This window comes from Trichosurus vulpecula, chromosome 8 (genome assembly GCF_011100635.1).
Source record: "Trichosurus vulpecula isolate mTriVul1 chromosome 8, mTriVul1.pri, whole genome shotgun sequence".
Classification (NCBI taxonomy): Eukaryota; Metazoa; Chordata; class Mammalia; order Diprotodontia; family Phalangeridae; genus Trichosurus; species Trichosurus vulpecula.
The window spans coordinates 87146536-87167763 of record NC_050580.1 but is presented as its reverse complement, the minus strand read 5'-3'; the positions used below and the strand labels follow the sequence as shown (position 1 = coordinate 87167763).

The 21228-nt window shown below is 38.5% G+C and overlaps 1 protein-coding gene across 2 annotated transcripts in view; it reads right to left on the bottom strand.

The window, feature by feature from the left end:
• CHST15 (carbohydrate sulfotransferase 15) overlaps window positions 1-21228 on the bottom strand; it is a 133663-nt gene that overhangs the window by 43316 nt on the left and 69119 nt on the right. For both annotated transcript variants that reach the window (XM_036735327.1, XM_036735326.1), the window contains exons 2-5: window positions 17584-18695; window positions 16135-16474; window positions 11548-11694; window positions 256-412 (exon numbers count right to left, since the gene is read on the bottom strand). In XM_036735327.1, coding sequence (XP_036591222.1) covers window positions 256-412; window positions 11548-11694; window positions 16135-16474; window positions 17584-18123 — 1184 coding nt within the window. In that variant the 5' untranslated portion in view covers window positions 18124-18695. The remainder of the gene's footprint in view (window positions 1-255; window positions 413-11547; window positions 11695-16134; window positions 16475-17583; window positions 18696-21228) is intronic.

The window sequence follows — 21228 nt, the reverse complement described above, 5'->3', positions numbered from 1 at the left end:
CCCATTTCAAATCATTTGGGACCTGAAATCAAAAATATGAGTCATGATGTATAAGAAAACAATTTACAATTTGTTTAAACTGGGGCACAGTGAGGCTGTCTCAAGAATAACATTTACATAAGAAATAACAATAGCCCTGCAGTTAAACTCCGTTACAAGAAAGACAGATTTGTTTGGGACGAGAAGTAGTACCACTGTTCTTCTGTGCTGGCTTGCTTTCTCCTCAAATACAATAGGATGTAAGTGACCACTAACCTTTCCACAGGATCCCTCAACATGACTATGAGTTTCGCACTCGGCTCAAAGGCATGGATGAAGTCCTGGATCAGAAATGGAGGTTCTCCATCAGTACTGTTGTCATAGAAGTAAGTCCAAGCATTGTTGTCCCACATGGTTGAAGCGCTGGCCTCTCCTACAAAGAGAAAATATTCAAGACACATATTTTCATTTTAATATTAATTGATTTTTGGTTTAATTAAAACTTGATTGAATTGGTCAGCATAGAATTATAGGTAAAGCCACCCCCCCCCAAAAAGGCTGATCTTTCACGAAAACAGGAAATGTTCATTTAATAAACATGGCAGACACTAAAATGACTCTTCTACCTTTATGCTCAAGATGACCACAGGACAGGAATGATGTGAACAGGACGACTGAAAGCACACAGAAGATCTATTCCAAATGTCTTTGTCTGAAACAACTAGCCTGTCCAAACACTCAGCATTCCTACGCCTCCAGGCTTCTCTTTGTGGGGCTTACAAAAATAATTACAACCACGCACATTCTCCATTTAGCTTGAACTAAATGATATACATAGCAATATAGTATTATGGACAAATTGGGAAGCACATGATTTTTTTTCCCCTCAAGAGTAACAGGGATAATAGAAACAATCATGTAGACAGCCTATGTTAGGAAATTAGACAGAAAGAGGCCTGGCTTTTCTTTTTCTGGAACCTCAGCACTTCAAAGACTTAAATGAAGTGGCTGGGGATTTTGCCTGAATTATCCTGTTAACTGTGATTATGGAATTAGGTAAAATACCCAAGATGTCTGAAGAAAGACCACTGAACTCCAGAGCTCTACTCTAGACCCAGTATCACCACTAGCTAACTGGGTCATGTTGAGTAAAGTGCTTCATCTCTCTGGGCCCCGGTTCTGTCGACATTTATTAAAATCATAAGATCGTGAGTTGAGAGCTGGAATTACCAGACAGAATATCTAGTCCAAAATCCTCATTTACCAATGAAGAAACTAAAGCCTAAGAGATGAAGTGATTGGCCCAAGACTCAGTAGCTTTCATGGATTTAATTACCATCTCTATTCTGACAATTCTCGAACCTACCTGTTCTGCTCTAACCTCTCTGCTGACCTCCAATCCCTCATCTCCAGCTTCCTTTCAGACATTTTTAACTGGATTCCTGTAGACATCTTAAACTCAACATGTCCAAAATAGAACTCAGTATCTTTGCCCCTAAACCAGCCCCTCCTACCACCTTTCATATTATTGTAGAGGGCAACATCATCCTCCCAGTTACTCAGGCTCACAACCTAAAGCCATCCAGGATTCCTCACTCTCTCTCTCACACACCCACCCTTTCCCCTAGCCAATCTGCTGCCAAGGTGTATTGATCTCACCTCTGTAGCCCCCTTCTTCCTCAGATACTGCCACCACTCTGGTGCAGACCCTCATCACCTCACACTTGAACTACCCCAATAGCCTGTTGGTAGGTTAGAGTGCCTCAAGGCTGTTCCCAATCTCATGCATCCTCATTTGGCCACCAAAGTGATCTTCCTAAAGATCTGACCATGTCATTACAATATTCCATAAACTCCAGTGGCTGCCTATCACCGCCAGGATCAAATACAAAATGCTTTTGTTGGCTTTCAAAACCCTTCATCACCTAGCCCTCTCCTACCTTTCTAGTCTTCGTACACATTACTCCCCACCGTCAACTCTTCGATATAGTGACAGCCTCCTGGCTGGTCCACTAATAAGATTCATCATCTCAGCTCTGTGAATTTTCTCTGGCTATTCTCCATCCCTGGGATCACTCTCTCTTATAAACTCTACCTACTGATTTCCCTGGCTTTTTTTGAGTTACAACTAAAATCCCATCTTTTACTGAAAGGCTTTCCCAGCACCTCTTAATTCTAGTGCCTTAACCCTTTGTTAATAATTTTCTATTTATCTTGCATATAGCTTCCTTTGTATGTATTTATTTTCATGTTGTCTACCCATTATCAGCTCCTTGAGGGCAAAGACTGCATTTTGCCTCTTTTTGAATGACTACTGTTTAGCTCAGTGCCTAGCACAGAGTAGGAGCTTAATAAATGTTTACTGATTTATTGATACAGGAAATGGCAGAACCAGAATTTGAATCCAAGACTTTGGACTCCAAATCTAGCACCCTTTCCACTGAACTATGCAAATGAGGATAATCTCGAAGATCACATTTTTGATATGTTAGCATTTCAAAAGGTGAACTATACATTTAAATACCACCGGTCTGAAGAAGTCTGTCATTTTTAGGATAATCTGGAATTCTAAAAAGGAGACATATCTCAAACCATCAGAACTTCAGCTGTATGTATGAAGGGCTTCAGATACAGCTGTGTGACAGGAGGGTACCTCAAGTCATTTTTTTCAAGAGCAAATCTGGGTCAAAACCCCAAGTTTTCCTAATGAGAGACCCTCTACCCCTGATAATGCCAGAGATGTGTTATGCTATTCTATATGAGGCTAGCTATGCGATGATTGCCACATTTGATACTTCAGGACTTATTAAGAGGACTAGATCTGGAGGAAAAGAACAGGGGTCCAAATTTAGGACCTATGATTTCTATTCACATGTCCTTAGACCATATAAATCTTATCCCTCAGTTTCCCCATCTGTAAAATGAAGAGGCTGACTTAATATACTTTATGTTTACTTTCTTGATCAGAATCCTATGATAATTATTCAAAAGAAACAGGAGAAGTAAAAAAACAAAGCAGGGTGCTGGGACAGAGTAATGCTGTACATTAGGAACATATAGTAATGTGATGAAATCCAGGGACTTAAAGGAAGGTGTGATATTAGGGGAAAGAGTATGTAAATGACGATCAGTACAGGCAGAAATAGAGTAAAATATCCTTTAAGTAGACTAGAAAATATTTATTATACAGGATGGTTCTCTAGGAGGGGGAGGAATATTGGGAGAAATTATGATAATGTAAAAAAATTAAAAAATATTTTTAAAAATCTATTAGAGATCATATGGGCAGGAAAATGAAATAGAAGAAAAATTTGGGAAACAGATCAAAGCTTGGCACAGACACATGGCATGCTAGTGGCTGAGACTACAATTATCTGGATATCTAATGGAGGTATCCCTCTGCCAAAAATAGATCAGCTAATAATTTCTTGACCTGCCTTAATGATGATTTTATCTTTCAAAGTACAGAGGAAAGAATTATTAGTAAAGTCTATTATAGATCTAATTCTCACCAACAAGAAGGAGCTGGTTTGTGGGATGGAAATGATAAGAATCTTTTAAGGACAGGATCCATCATAGAATGTGTGATAGAAAAGTAGAGGGAAGTTAGACACAGTCTTTTAGAGAGAAAAATTAAAATAATTCAGAGAAAGGAATGGTAGAATCCCATGGATTAAATTCTATAAGGGAAGTCAACTGAGGAGGGATAAGAAATTCTTAAGAATGAGGATATTTAGATACAAAAAGAAATAACTTTCTTAGGGGAAAAAAGGTCTCAAAGAAGGAATAGGCCTACTGATTGGAGTGGATAGAATGCCAATAAAGGATAATGGAAGGAAAGAAGATCTGCTCAACCTTAACTTTGCTTCATTTTTCCCCCAAGGAAAGTGAACTGTGGCCTGAACAAAAGAGGTCAAAACAAAAACAGTAAATAGGGAATCTATACCTGATATAACTAAATGGATTGCAAGAGAAAATCTAACTGCCTTTGAGGAGGTTCAGGTCACCCAGCCCAAATCCTAGATTACGAAAAGAACTGGAAGGTGTGTGTGATTGCTGAGCCACTGAGAGTAATCTCTTAGAGAATAAGAGAGGAGTAAGGTGAGTGGGGAAGGGTAAATGTTGGCAAAGGTAAACAAATACATTGAATTCCATGCTTAGCTCGGCCAGGTTCTGGAACATATTGTTGAAGGGAAGGTTGGTGAACAACTGGAAGTGGAAGCAGTGATCACAAGGAACTACCATGGCTTCATCAAGACCACATAATACCTAATTAAGCTTATTGCTTTTCATGACAGAGACACTAGACTGGTAGATAAGTAGCATCCTGTCGACATAACTGAACTGATTTTTAGCAAAGAATTGACAAAATCTCTCATGCTGTTCTTGCATAAATGATGGAGGAATGTAGGCAAGATGAATTTGGGGATCCAGAAATGGTTGAACGGTTGGACCTAAGGAGTTTTCACTGATAATTTAATTTTCATCTTTGGAGGAAGTTGATAGAGAAATAAAGGAAGGGAGTCTCCAATGAATTTCCTCCAGAAATCTGTCCTCACCCCTGTGCTACTTCACATTTGTATAAATCGTGTGGATAAAATGCAAGACAGCTTATGAAATCTGAATATAACACAGTGTTGGGAGGGATGGCTAATTCACTGGGTGATGAAATTCCAAAAGTTCTTGGCAAGCTAGAACATTGGACCACATCTAATAACATGGTATTTAATAGGGATAAATGTAAAGCCTTATACTTGGGTTCCAAGAATTAACTTTACAAGGACTAGATAGGGGCAAAATGGGTAGGAAGCAGATCATCTGAACAAGATCTGGGTGATTTGGTTAACTACAAGCTCATGATTTAGGAGCCATGAAAAAGTCATGCAAATTTTGGCCTTTCTAGTAAGGAAGAAATTATGTAAGTAAGTAAGTAAGAAATTACACCCAGGGCCAGGGTCATTGGACTCTGGTGTAGACAGGCATCTATCATAGTGCCTAGCACAGAGTAGGGCTTAATAAATAAATGCTTATTTTTTTAAATTTATTTATTTAACATATTTAGTTTTCAGCATTGATTTTCACAAGAGTTTGAATTACAAATTTTCTCCCCATTTCTACCCTCCCCCCCACTCCAAGATGACGTATATTCTGATTGCCCTGTTCCCCATTCAGCCCTCCCTTCTGTCACCCCACTCCCCTCCCATCCCCTTTTCCCTTCCTTTCTTGTAGGGCAAGATAAATTTCTACGCCCCATTGCCTGTGTATCTTATTTTCTAGTTGCATGCAAAAACTTTTTTTTTTGTTTTTGAACATCTGCTTTTAAAACTTTGAGTTCCAAATTCTCTCCACTCTTCCCTTCCCACCCACCCTCCCTAAGAAGTCACGCAATTCAACATAGGCCACAAGTGTATCATTATGTATAGCCCTTCCACAATACTCATGTTGTGAAAGACTAACTATATTTTGCTCCTTCCCAACCCATCACCCTTTATTGAATTTTCTCCCTTGACCCTGTCCCCTTTCCAAAGTGTTTGTTTTTGATTACTTCCACCCCCATCTGCCCTCCCCTCCATCATCCCCCCCTTTTTTATCTTCTTCCCTCTTCTTTCCTGTGGGGTAAGATACCCACTTGAGTATGTATGGTATTCCCTCCTGAGGCCAAATTTCATGAGAGCAAGATTCACTCATTCCCCCCTCACCTGCCCTCTCCCCTCCTCCGACAGAACTGCTTCCTCTTGCCACCTTTATGCAAGATAATCCACCCCATTCTATCTCTCCCTATCTCCCTCTCTCAATATATTCCTCTCTCATCCCTGAATTTGATTTTATTTCTTTTAGATATCTTCCCTTCATCTTCAACTCACCCTGTGTCCATTCTCTCTCTCTCTCTCTCTCTCTCTCTTCTCTCTCTCTCTCTCTCTCTCTCTCTCTCTCTATATATATATATATATATACACATACATATATATAATGTATATATATACGTACACATACATATATACATACATGCACATTCACTTAAATATATATACATAAACATATATATGCATATTCCTTTCAGCTACTATGATATTGAGGTCTCATGAATCATACACATCATCTTTCTATGTAGGAATGTAAACAAAACAGTTCAACTTTAGTAAGTCCCTTATGATTTCTCTTTCTTGTTTACCTTTTCATGCTTCTCTTGATTCTTGTGTTTGAAAGTCAAATTTTCTATTCAGCTCTGGTCTTTTCAATGAGAAAGCTTGAAAGTCCTATATTTTATTGAAAATCCATATTTGGCCTTGGAGCATGATACTCAGTTTTGCTGGGTAGGTGATTCTAGGTTTTAATCCTAGCTCCATTGACCTCCGGAATATCGTATTCAAAGCCCTTCGATCACTTAATGTAGAAGCTGCCAGATCTTAGGTTATTCTGATTGTATTTCCACACTACTAAAATTGTTTCTTTCTGGCTGCTTGCAGTATTTTCTCCTTGATCTGGGAGCTCTGGAATTTGGTGACAATATTCCTGGGAAACTTCTTTTTGGGATCTATTTGAGGAGGCGATCGATGGATTCTTTCAATTTCTATTTTGCCCTGTGGCTCTAGAATATCAGGGCAGTTCTCCTTGATAATTTCTTGAAAGATGATATCTAGGCTCTTTTTTTGATCATGGCTTTCAGGTAGTCCAATAATTTTTAAATTATCTCTCCTGGATCTATTTTCCATGTCAGTGGTTTTTCCAATGAGATATTTCACATTGTCTTCCATTTTTTCATGCCTTTGGTTCTGTTTTATATCTTGATTTCCCATAAAATCACTGGCTTCCACTTGCTCCAATCTAATTTTTACGGTAGTATTTTCTTCAGTGGTTTTTTGGACCTCCTTTTCCATTTGGCTAATTCTGCCTTTCAAGGCATTCTTCTCCTCATTGGCTTTTTGGAGCTCTTTTGCCATTTGAGTTAATCTATTTTTTAAGGTGTTGTTTTCTTCAGTGTATTTTTCAGTATTTTTTTGGGTCTCCTTTAGCAAGTCATTGACTTGTTTTTCATGGTTTTCTCTCATCCTTCTCATTTCTCTTCCCAATTTTTCCTCTACTTCTCTAACTTGCTTTTCCAAATCCTTTTTGAGCTCTTCCATGGCCTGGGACCAGTTCATGTTTTTCTTGGAGGCTTTTGGTGTAGGCTCTTACACTCTGTTGACTTCTTTAGGCTGTATGTTTTGGTCTTCTTTGTCACCAAAGAAAGAATCCAAAGTCTGAGACTGAATCTGGATGTGTTTTCGCTGCCTGGCCATATTGTGTTTTTCAGTGCAGTATGACTGCTTGTAGACTAAAGAGTTCTATGTTCCACGTTTAGGGGAGATGCGCCAGCTCTGCCACACCAGCACTTCTCCTTCCCCAAGAACCCCCAACCCGGACTGGGCTTAGATTTTCAGCAGGCTGTGCACTCCTGCTCTGATCCACCACTTAATTCCTCCCACCAGGTGGGCCTGGGGCCAGAAGCAGCAGCAGCTGTAGCTGCCCCACCTCCGCTGCCCTGGGGGCAGTGGCCAAACCGAGAACTCCTTCCACTCCTGCAGCTTTTCCCACTAACCTTCTCCACTGTCTTTGGTGTTTGTGGGCTGAAAAGTCTGGTAACTGTAGCAGCTCACTGATTCAGGGCGCTAGGGCCCGCTCCACCCGGCTCCTGGTCTGGTTGGTCCAAGCCGCTCACACTGGGCTCTGCTCTGCTCCCAGCTATGTGTGGGATAGACCTCACCCAGAGACCATCCAGGCTGTCCTGGGCTGGAGCCCTGCTTCCCTCTGCTGTTTTGTGGGTTCTGCAGTTCTAGAATTGGTTCAGAACCATTTTTATAGGGTTTTGGAGGGACTCGGCAGGGAGCTCACAGTAGTCCCTGCTTTCCAGCTGCCATCTTGGCTCCCTAAATAAATGCTTATTGATCAACTAATTTGTCAGGTCATATCTGTAGTGTTGTGTTCAGAGCTGGGTAACCATATTTTAGCAGGGGCATTGATAAACTCGTGAGGATCCAAGAGAGAGCAAACAGGATAGTGATGAACCTCAAGATCATGTCACGTAAGAATAGGCTGAAATGGGAATTTCTAGCCTGGAGAAGAGAAAATTTGGAGAAATGTGGAGGAGAGAAGTGGACATGATAGGCATAAAGAAGGATTTCAAAGGCTACTATGTGAAATGGGGATCAGATTTGTCCTGTTTGGTATCAGAGGGCAGAGCTAAGCACATTAAGAGGAAGCTGCTTAAAAAGGAAATTTAGGTTTGATGTAAGGAAATCTTCCTAACAATTAAAGATAATTAAAAGTAGATTAGGCTGCCTTTGGAAACAGTGGACTGCCCTTCACTGGAGGTTTTCCAGTAAGGAGTGGATAGCCACTTATTAAGTATCCTGTAGAAAGGGTTCTTTTTCAGGTGCAGGTGAGAGTTGACAGCTTCTGAGGTCCCTTCTAGATTTTAGACTCCATGATTCCTGTGATCCTATGAATTATCTGACCATAAACATGATTACTGGAGTATGAAGGTACAGCCTGGAACATCTGAACTTCCAAAGAAATCCATCATGCAGGAGTTCATCACAATGTCTCAGGGCCCTATCATCTTTAATTATCAACCCTTTTTGTAAAAAGGTAGAAGATGATCAAACCTGGGGGCCACACTATTCTGCACAGTCCCTTCTCCTGTTCTGTGTGCTACTTTCATACCCAATCCCTAACTTCATGGATTGAATGGTTAACTATCTCATCAGGATAAGGGAAAGGGCAGTAGGAATGCCCCAAGGCATGCAGTAATAAAGTCAGTCCAATGTCAAATCATATTGATAATATGGGCAATTCAATACAACAATAAACATTTATTAAGCATCCACCATGCTTAGAGCACTGTCTTGGGCATACTAGAGGCAGGGCCGTTCAGAAGGAATGCTTGACCAAGGTACAAAATCTGCTTTTGATGCTTCTAGTATTTGGAAGATGTGTGACTCTGGGCAGACCACTTATACTCTCCGAGTCTTGGTTTCCTCATAGGTAAAAAGGGAAAGAATAATACCTGTAGTCCTCTTAGGTTTGTAGTAAGGACTGAATGAAAAAGTGTATATGAAGTATTATAGAAATGTCAGTTATTATTATTATTGTTGTATATATTAAAAGTCTTACAAAAATTAAATAATCTTACATGCCCTAGAACAATTCATATGCCCTGAAATGAAACTACCAAGCCTCCACTCCCTTGCAGATACATTCTTACTGCCCCAGACAAAAATCCCAGCATTGGACTTACTATCATCAACCTGGCTGTTTCCCAGCTTTCCTGTGGACTTATCTATAGGGCAGGGCTCTTGAGGGAGATAGCACTAATGAGCTCATATTGGAGCTGTTATGACTATTAACCCTGTTTCTGCATTGTCTAATGGCCAGTCCTATGTTCCCTGAGAGAGTGTGTCCTTCCAGACCAGTATTTTGGGAATTAACCCAGAAGTGACAGACCTGTCTTGCTCTTTGTCATCTTACCAGGGTAGATCCTTGATGGGAGACAGAGGTTTTAAGCATGTCTACAAGGGAAGGGGTACAGTATTGGTGAAGTTACCAGATGGAGGTGGTAGCTAATAATGCTGATGGCTCCCAAATCTTATCTCAGTAAATTAATGCCTTAAAGGGCAGTCAAGGCTCCATCTGTGTCTAATAGTAAAATGAACTACCAACAAGGAGACCAAATCTTCATATTCACCTAATTTCATAGGATGAGCTGAAATGAATCCTTTTCAGACAAGCCTGTAAGAAGAAGTTCATTCTGCTCTCTTCTTATTGCCAGAGACTTGGTATTTTTTGAGGAGAAACTCAAGTGATTAAACATATGTCTGTCCTTTTGGAAATGATGGGTATAATTAAATATCCATGTTTCAAATGGTTACATTTAATCTTAATCACTAACATATTCATTTTGTTTAATGATCAAATTACTACAGGACAAGCAAAATATACCAATTTTTCACATGGATTTGAGTGAATAGCTTGCCATTAAATTTTCCTCTTTCACAAAAGAATAAGTGTGTATTTTTACCCTGAGATGAATGATCATCTTTCTGATATTTTCACAAAATATTCTTGTGAACTTATCAGAAAGATGATCATAGATAAATCAATGATATTTAGAAGGACTAAAAGAATGGGATTAAAAGAATCTCTGATTTATAAATAGATTTAATCACAGAGAAAGCATTAAGACAATATTTCTTCTAAGGGAACCTCAATGTGCAAGAGCATATATATTCACATAAGTGAAGCATTTTCACAAGAAAATTATTCAATCAATAGCTTTTTTAAAAAAAAATCTTGTTGATTAGATTTCTGAGCTTTCTTGTAAAGGCAGGAGGAACCAAAGCAACTCAAAGCCCTGTGTCAAGTACAAATTCTCCATTGCAATCCACAAATGAAAACATCATTTTAAAAACACATACCAGTCATAACTTTAGTCATGGCTGAGCCCAAATGCAATATGAATTCTTTGAAGCATTTTTGTTTTCAAAACATGACACAAGTGATTAAACATTTGTGTGAGATAAGTGTTGGGGAGGGAAAAAGAAATGAAGCCTTCCCTTGAATCTTTGTAGACTCAGGGTATATTGTTCCTCTACGCAATCTATCATGCAGCCCAAATGATCTGCTTCTTACTCCCCACATTCCATTTCCTGGCTCTCGGTCTTTTTACATGGTGCCTCCTCCTGCCTCACTTCTTTCTCTTAAAATCTTCATCTTACTTCAAAGCTCTGCTTATGCATCATCTTTTATGGGACAACTTCCCTGATCTCCTTAGTCTAAATTAGTAGTCATTCCTTCTTCCTCCAAATATCCTGTATATACACTTCTCAGGGTACAGGTTTTGGCCTCCAGTAGGATGTAAGCTTCTTGAGAGGGATGGCCATTTTTTTTATTTTGTTTTTATATCCCTAGCACCTAGTATTGTGCCTTCGACATAGAAAGTGCTTAATAAAATGCCCATGTATTGTCACGGATAGCAAATGGCAATCCTCTTCAGGGTGGACCTTAGCACAATGGCTGCAATATTTTGTTGTTTAGTCAATTAGTCATGTCTGACTCTTAATGGCCTCATTTGAGGTTTTCTTGGCAAAGATACTGGAGTGGTTTTCCACTTTCTTCTTTAGCTCATTTTACAGATGGGGAAACTGAGGCAAATAGGGTTAAGTGACTTGCCCAGTATCAACAAAGCTAGTAAGTATCTGAGGTTGAAATTGAATTCAGGTCCTTCTGACTCCAGAAGGAGTCTATCCACTAGCCACTAGATAGGCACTCTATCCACTGCGCCGCCTACCTGCTCACCTGGCACATAGTAGGCACTTAATAAATGTTGAACAAATTGAATAGAATTGACAAGGACTGTTTTTTCTTTATATTGCCAGCATGATGCCTTACCCTTAGTACATGTTTAGTAAATGTTTATGGCATGAATGGGATTTTCTGGTCATTTTGCAAGTGGCATGACCACACATGTAAACCAAACCATCAATCTAAACAACAGTGGATACAACCTTTCAAGAGCAGTAGGTGCCATACCAATAACAATATTATTCATCTTGCTGTGCTCTGTCCCTGCATCACTCCGAAGTCCCTTGTGAATTTCATGGGCGGCCAAGTCAAACAAATCCAGGTAATCTTCCACTGGCGAGCGATCACGAAACCCATCTCTCAGTCGCACTATTCCTAAACAGAAATGGAAAGTCGTGAGTGGCAAGGAAAAGAAACGAGGAGAAGCCCTCTGTTTCTACCTCCTTTGGATTGTACCTGCCCCTCCTGCCCCCATCCCCACCACTAGACTGTAAGCTTCATGAGGGCAATACGATCTCATCACAGTAAGGGCAGAGAGTTTGGGAGTCAGTATGTCTAGGTTTGAGTTCTGGCTCCCATAAATCCTAGGTGTTTGACCTAAGACAAGTAACTACCTCTCCATATTTCCTCATCAGCAAATTGGAAGGAGAGGGTAATATTCATTTTACCTATTTCATGGCCTTATTTTAAGGAAAGACCTTAGTACATTAGTAAAAGGCCACACAGCTAGCAAATGTGAGATTTAGTAATTTAGCTTCCAGTGCTGAAGAAATGTGAAGCATTATATTGATACCACTCCCATAGGACATGCTCTCTCTGAGTGTGATAGGTGTTCATTCACTAATTTAATGAAAGTCACTGAGAAACGTTAAATAACCCATATTTTCTTGGGCAAATTCTAGCTGGGTAATCAGATAGAGAAGAAGAACCATGAATGATTAAAATTTCCTTTATCTGTAGCTGCTTAAATAAGTAACTCTGACTTTTCTGTGGGAAAAAAAAATCATTTTCTGTGTAGGCTGGATGATGGAAAACATCATTAACTTGGTTAGTGGAGGTTTTAAGCATAATGTTATACCTATTCAGGCACTGTAAACATTTGAACTTTGTGAGGCATGTAAAGTTTAGGTATACTTGCAATAACTTAGGCATGAGCAGTATATGAGGCATATATTACCTGTAATAGAAAAAGCAATAGGGGGGATGCAAGCCAATTCAAAGGACAGACCAATTTGAGGTCTGTCATGATTATGGATGATCCTTCTCTTTTTCCAATGATGGGGACCTCACTGATTGCTTAGGCTGAATATTGTTATTAATTTAACTGTCCTTTGAACTCATTAAAGCTATTTTGACATCTTTCATTCATTGGATCAGGATCTAGAGCTGGAAGAGACCTCAGAGGCCGTCCAGTCTAATGCCTTCATCTTACAGATAAGGAAACTGAGCCCAGAAAGGTTATTTGTCCAAGGCTACACAAACATGAAGTGGGGCTTGAACCCAGGTCTCCCTGACCACATGATCATTTCTCTAGCCATAAATCCATGATACCTCTCAATTCATATAAGAAACATTTGTCAAGCACATTCAATGTTCTAGACACTGAAAAAGATGTGAGGATGTGCTCCCTGTCCTCAAGAAGCTTTGCAATTTATTGACATACAAACAGCCAAAACTTCTTCCTTTTTGTCTATAATAAAATCTACCAATAGAAAGATTTATAGATTCCTGGAAAAGAACTTGGAAGATCATTTAGTCTGGTACTATTATGAAGATGAGGAAACTGAAGCCCCAAAGTTGTGTGACTTACTTGGCATCATACAATTAGTCAGTGATGGAATGGTAACTCAACATAGGTTCCCTCTTTCCACTACCTCATTTGTCACGTCACAGTTTCAAAACTTTTTTTTTAATTTTATGCATTTTTATTAATTTATTTATTTTTAGTTTTCAGCATTCACTGCCATAAGTTTTAAATTGTCTCCCTCTTCCTCCCACCTCCCCCTGCAAAATGGCTCACCAAAGCTTAAATAAAAGAAAAGAAAAATATAAACTAGGGAGTTGGAAGACAATTGTTTCAAGGTAACCAGAAAATAGCACCATGCAGTACAATTAATAAAGACTAACCCTACTTTCTCTTAGCAGCCAGGTGGAACAGTGAACAGAGCACTGGGCCCTGAATCCGGAAGGCCCATCTTCATGAATTCAAATCTGGCCTCAGGTGCTACTAGCAGGTGACCCTGGGCAAATCACTTAACCTTGTTTTCCTCAGTTTCTCATTTCTAAAATGAGCTGGAGAAAGAAATGGCAAACCACTCCAGTATCTGCCAAGAAAACTCCAAAATAGGGTCATGGAGAGCTGAGTATGGCATAAATGACTGAAAAACAACAACCCTTTCTTATAGATCCTGATTTTGGGTGCTATGAAGCTGGTGGTCATTAAGGCAAAAAAAAGTTCTCCCCTATGTATCCAGCTCACTGATGTAGGAAATAGTGTTCAAAGTTGCCTGATACCCAGAAAAGAGATGAGAAATGTACCACCCTCCCTTCTTTCCAGAGGTGGTGGGGGAGTGGAGTGTCTATGGTTATGAAAAAGAGGATGTATATATTTGGAAATTAAGGTCATATAAAACAAGAGAGGTTAATAGAAAAAAATTAATGTCTAGTGAGCAATCAAGTCCATGGAGTCACAGCACCCCCAAATTATTATTTAGCAAAACACAAGTGAAAAGTTCTCTCTTTCTGTTCATGGCACTCTTTTATATATGAAGGCGTGATTAAAAGTTAGCCAAGAAATACTGAGAAGGATGTAAAACTTTAAAGTTGTACTAAAAGTATAATTTTTTTAAAAAATTCAGTTTTAATGAATATGGAACCATTAAGTGGAAAACACCCACTTGGCAAGTACCAAACTCTGGCAAATGATTAGCATTTATCACCCTTTAGGACCGAATGACCAAATGTCTCCTGGCAGAAAATAAAAAGGTTAAAGAAATAAAACAATGAGAGTCATTTGGTACTAGGCTAGGGTGGGGCAGAAAGCAACCCAAAGAAAACTTACACAATCAATCTTAATCATCAGAAGACGCCATTTATTTCAACCTCACCCCCAATTCTAGCCCTGGACCCAATTTACAGATGATAAGACTAAGGCTCAGAGCGGTGCACTGATTTTCCCAGTCACAAAGATAATGGTAGAATCAGGACCAGAAATAAGGGTTCCTAAAGCTGAAGGTCAAAATCTACATTTGATCTTTGTATAGCAATATCTAACAGAAAACAGAGGAATAGCTAAATGCAGATGAGATACCCTCTGAGGGAAGATGATGTAGCATAGAGGACACAAGTGTATGCCATCACAATGGGTGACTGCATGATGTTGTGATTAGTACGAGTCACTTTAGCTCTGACTGCCACAGATACCCAAAATAAATGCCATAAGCAAGGGCTGACTATCAATCTGAAATGACGCCCAAAAGTGAAAAATAAAGAACAAGAAAGAAACTTTATTATTACTTTCAATAACTAGAAAAAGTCAAGACTAGCAGAATTTTTAAAGTTAATAAAATGCTTATTATACTCATATTATATGTCCTCCAATAAAGTTTTATTTTCTAATTCCTCAAGTGGAAAAAAAAATAATTTACTACTTTTAGGTTTAATTGAAACAGGAGAGCTGATGCCATGCGCTGCCTGTTACTAGTTATTTTTGCATGTATATAAATGTCTTATCTCCTCAGATAAAATAATGACATGGAAAATGCTTTGCAAACCTTAAAAAATGCTTTATAAATGCTATTATTATATTATCATGATAGATTTTATGTATATATATGTATACATACACACAAGTATACATTTATGTATTTGTAAAGCACTTTATACCAATTCTCTCATTTGTTCTTCAGCCCTACCCAGATAAATATTATTCCTGTTTTACAGATGAGAAAACTGAGACCGAGAGACTTAATGGCTTCCCCATCATCACCCAACCAGGGCACGTCCGAAGCATGATGCTGACCAAGGCCTTTCCTGCCCCTCAGTCTAGCATTCTTTTGAATGTACTACACCGCTTCCTACATATACCGTAACGATAAGTGTTGGGATCTTACCGTCTGCAATTCTATAAGAGGCAATGGACGGTAATGGAAAAACCATAGGACTTAGAGTCAAACACCTTGCGTTCTAGCCTCATCTCCATGAGACTTCCTAGCTGTGTGATCATGAGTGAGGCACAACCTCTGTAAGGCCTTCGTTCCCTAATTCATAAAATAGGGATACATGTGTTATCCATCTCCTGGAGTTGCTGTGGAGGAAGAACTTTGCAAACCTCAAATGCTAGAGAAGCACGAATTGTTGCTGCTGTTACAATAGTCACCACACATGCAGTAGGTGCCTTACATTCAGCAGGCATTCACTGATTAGATTGAAAACTACGTTCTGACTAGTGCAAATAGAATTGGGATAAGAAAGTCTTTAGGACTGCATACTTTTCTAAGTATTTGTTACTGTTTGAAACTGTGTCCTCATTTGTCCTCACTAAATCTTTTTGGCAATTCTTTATTAAAAGGCCTATAATAAATTTTAAAAAAAGAAAACTAGGTTCTGTTTCTAGCTCTGCAAACAGAATTGTGGTTTTAGGCACATCATCTTCTTCACCATCTCATTTTCCTCATTTGTCCAATAGACCTAACTTCTGCCAAAGCTTCCCAACACAGCTACTCTTAGGAGAAAACGATAGATGGGAAAATGTTCTACCAAGTCCAAAGTACCCTTCAAGTTAAGATACAACATGGGCCAATGGGCCTCACTTACCAAATCGTTTCCTTGTCCACCAGTGTGGCTCTTTAATGGCTGAGAATTTCACATCCGGGTGCAACCGGAGACGATCATACAGATCAGTTGTCCCACACTTGGGTTGCCCAATGATGTAGAAATGAGGGAGGCAACGCAGGCGGTAGTGCTTCTCTTTGAAATGGTACAAGTGGTTCCAAAACTCTTTCCTGAGGTAATCAAAGGTTGACCGAAAATGCTTTGAATACAGTGCATAGAGGTTGGTCATGTAGGGATCTGTAGTATTTTTCCCTGTGTATTCCTCATACCAGCAAGGATTTTTACTAGTTGGAAGAAATTTGTTAGGGATTACTGAGAACATCTGCAACAACAAAAGAAGAGGGTGATTTTAGAAAGTTTGATTATTAATGTCACCCCCAGGGGGGAAAACCCCTGCAGCTATCTTAATATTATAATATACATGGTCCGAGCAATATTTAATTATGCTTGAATAGAAAAGTAAATTAAAAGAGATAGATTATAATTGACAATTTCCCCCCTTTCTTTCTCATACCTTTCTTGAGAGATGGACTTAATTTTTAGTAAAGAAATCAGCAGGGGGAGAGTGATAGGTGAAGACCCAAGCCAATGCCAGTCTACAATTGCCCACATTTCTATCATAAAAGAGCAATCAAATTAAACCAAGTCAGCTGAAATCTGTGTTACTAATTAAGTTCAGGGATGCTGGAGACAAGAATAATGATTAGGAACACTGATTTAGCTCAGGGTGGAATCATAAAATCAAATTTAACTCTACTTTTAAATTCTGAATTATGGTATCTACATGAATGACTACAGCCCCAATTATCAGTTTTCAAGAAAGATATCTTGGAAAGCAATTATCCAAAGGGTATTTTTAAAAATTTATTAGTCATGGCATTTGGGGCATTACAAATGAAATAGCACATTATTTAAGTTCCATACCGTTTGACTTTGGGGAGGTTGTCAAGTTTTCCCTGTTTGAACTGAGATTTTAAAATTTATTGAACAAGCCAGCAGCAGAGATTAACTAAGACTACCTGTGAGTATGTTTGCAAAATCTTAGAAATTTCCAAGCCAGGGCGCTGGAAAAGGAAATGTTGGAGGAGCTGGGTTTTCATCAGGGTCTTCCATAACTTCATGCTGAGTTCTCAGCCCTTCCCTACTATTTAATAGAAAGAGCACATGAGCAGGAGTCAGGACACTTGGTCCCCAAGTCTCCAAGTGACCTTTGGAAGACACTCTTTATCTCTATAGGTAACCTCAAATTTTTCATCTATGAAATGGGAAAGTTAGAATGAATGATCTCCTAAGACCTTTCCTGTTGCTAAATTCCAGGAGCCTAATTATTTGTCCCTTTGTGCTCCAAAGATAAATTTTTTATAAAGCAAACCCTGGTTTCTCCTTTTACAAAAAGGGAGAAGAGGAAGTCAAAGTTCAGCGGATACTCACATGCAGTTCCTGCTTCTCAAGGTCTTCTAGATCTGGGAGCTGCCTTGTAGTAAATTCAACCTTTGACGTGATTGTGTTGATAATTAGTTTAATGTTTGGATAATATTTTTCATATGAAATATTCATTAAAAAGGGTTGATGAAAATCTTTCAAATTCCTCAGGTATTCATCATCTGCTAAAGCTGGATTATTGGGAAAGCTCCTGTATCTTAGTGATGATGGTATGAGCAGGAGTTCGTGTTTGGCTCCAGTCAGTATATATGACGCCATCACCAAAGTCATTATTATCAATCCACAAATGAGGCTCCATCGCTTCCCCTTTTTGAAGCGAAAAAGTCCACTCCAGTTTTCATTGTTTTCTGTCCTTACTTCTAAAACTGCAAGCAAGTTCATCTGCTTGCTATCCACTCGAAACAGAATTTTCTCTCCTTTGCAGATGGGACACTTGTGGTGACTATGAGAAGGTCCTCGGCAGCTAAAACACTGTGGGTGCAAGTCATCAGGTAACAATTGTATGCAGCAATTAACACAGTGCCTCATATTATTGCCTTTTTTATCGCTGCATCAATGAGCCACGGACCAGCCATCAAAATTATTTCTAACACATGCAAATTGGGTTGTAAAACTTTAACTACAATTTGTAATTACATGGATTTGTTGGAAAGCTAAAGAAACAAAAACACAAATAAAAATGAGCTGAAGCCAGAGAGTTAGAGAATGCACAAACACATTCTTTGGTTAGGCCCAATATGCAAATGAACGGAAAAGAGAAAGATCTTCAGTTGGCATGTTTGGTTAAAGTCCACCACAATCACGGAAAACTCTTCAGACTGAAATATAGCTCAGAGTGTTGCTCAAGTTTTTCCCATTGTGTGCAGTGAGGTGGAAAAGACAACACTGAAGGGTGTTGAAATACACAAAAAATTAAAAGACATCATTTTCTTTCCATCGATGGACACATAGATGTATAAATTCCATGGAGAGATCCTTTCAGATTCTTTTTTTTCTTTTTTTCTTTGCTTTTTTCTGTGTTCTCAAGTATTCACAATTGGAAAGTATCTTTGAAAGGTTTCACCTTCTTTGGAGACAACATTAAAGAACTTTCAGGTTACCTAAAATGAAAATTTTAAAAGTCTTATTATTCGGAAATAATAGTCTGATAATGTGCATTTCTTTCAAAGATAGTCAAGCCAACTCAATATCATAAACAGAAACCCTACAGGAGAACTCATTTACAGGGCGCTTTAAAATAGAGAAGGGATTTCCTTACAACAACTCTGTGATGTAGGGAATAGAAGTATTATTTAACCCATTTTACAGAAAGAGGAACTGAAAGATTCAGCAAATGATTCATGACCCCACAGAAATCAAAATCCAAGGCTCTTTCTAGGAGGGACTCTCAGTGACTCACACCTTGGGACTGGCTGCGTACACTATCATTCTTCTAACACCAAGTCTTCCCCACTAATTGCCCACAAAGCAAACATCTCAGTTCTTCTAAAAGCCTTTCTTGGTCATCTATCTCTTTTTAGAGAAAACTACTGCACCTCTGAGTTCTGGTATGCTGAAATCCTTCTCAGACTCACACAGAGCATAAGGCTTGGCTGAATTAAAATACTGCTTCCACTTCTAATCACTACCAAGCAATGGGAGTAAGAAGAAGGATGATAGTTGGGAAGACAGAAGATAAGAAAAATATTTTTCCGATAAAATCAGCAACTTCTTGCTAATAGCTAACTTTTATTGTCATTTTGGGAAGAAACTCTTACTTAATGAAAACACAGAAAAAGTAGAAAGGCCTTTTGCAAAGACAGTACGCCATCCAAAAAAAAGCATTTGACTTTAAGTTATTAGACAATTACATTCAGCAACAATATCCAATACATAGTATTCCCATGAGTAGCATAACACTTCAGACCTTGAAACAATTTTTCATTTTCATCTTCAGTGGAGGGCATAAGTTTTCAGAATCTTTTAACAGAATGCTATGGTTGTAAATGGACCGTTGCCAAAAGAATGCCTTTTAATTCTGTGATGGAAGGACTGCTGCAAATCAAGACCTGGTTTCTAATTCTGGGCAGGCCACTAACAAGCTATATGGCATCTCTGTTCAGAAGCCTCAGGTTTCTCATCTACAAAATGAGGAATCTAAACCAGAAAATCCCTAAAATTCTTTCCAATCCTAATAGTCTATGATTTTAATTAATTTTTATTAGTTGAAAAAAAGTACCTGACTCAATTTTTAATTCATGGCCAAGACAAGAGAATCACCACTTAATCTTTGGGTCCTAAATACCACTATCCCAATGGCCAAGTTACACACAGTCAAGTAAAGTTCAGAAGACAGTTATCAATTTAGTTGGAGGAGCAAGTATTTTTTTTTGTATTCTCAATTTCTAAAGGAAAAATATACAAAACATACAATGCCGAATTCTACTTCAAAGAAACTAAGTGTCCAGACAGGTTTGTGTCTGGGCACAGAGTTTGTACATAGTTTGTACTACTTAACACAGTGAACATATTGATGTATTTTCTGTTCTTTTGTGTGATTACTAAAACCTGCCCTCCTTGTTGCTTCAAAGGAATTTTTATTATGCACAGCTTCCAGCTGCTGTCAGAACTTCTTGTATAGGAAATAGCTGTGTCAGAGTGGCTATGGACATCATCCTTCCCTTCCAATGGGGAAACAGAGGCATAGAGACTTTGAGTGTCTTGACACTTTAAGAGATCTAGCCTCCAGACTCCTAGGTCAGTGTGGTACCTAGTCAAGAAGAAGATACTATTGATTCTAACCCAAAACCACTCTTGGTGGACAATGACCAAAGATGAACAAAGGTAGATGGAAGACCTAAGTGTTAAGGAAAAATGGAGAAGATATGGAAGAAGGGAAGAAAAGAAAAGGAAAAAGATAATCTTACTTCCACTTCTTCCATAGACTTATCAAGGTGAGTTAAACCAGGCAATATTCTCCCAAAACTAACTACTGAATATACCCTTCTCAAAAGAAACAGAGAATAAAGCAGACGTACAATATAGTTCTCCACATTACTACTTATATTAACATAGCATATAAACTCACAGATTAGAATATCATAACCAATGAGACTTTAGAAACAATCTGACCCAATCCTTCAATGTTCCAAAGAAATTTTACATAAGGTCCAGAAAAGGAAAATGATGCCCATGACCACAAAGCAAATAAGTGGCAGTGCTGAGACTGAAACCCACATTTTCTATACCTAAGTAGAGGATTCTTTCTTCCACAAAATACTGCTATTCCTAGGGCCCACTTTACAAAGGACCGTATCCATAGGTCCCAAAAATTCTAAAGGAAAATCTGAGGCAATTAATCTGGACTCATCAGATAACCAATACATGCACACATATACATAAATACATATTAAAATCTGTATGTATATATCTTTCTACATTTATGTGTGTGCATATATATGTACTTATACAGTCATATCTTTCTTAGATATACACACATATGTGTATATATATATATATATATATATTTTAAGAAAAATGTTGATTTACATGTATTTGTGGAGATATGTATATACATATATATTGAAGTCTTAAGCTATGCATATATAGATATCTTAATATTTAACATAGATATCAATAGATATCTATAGATCT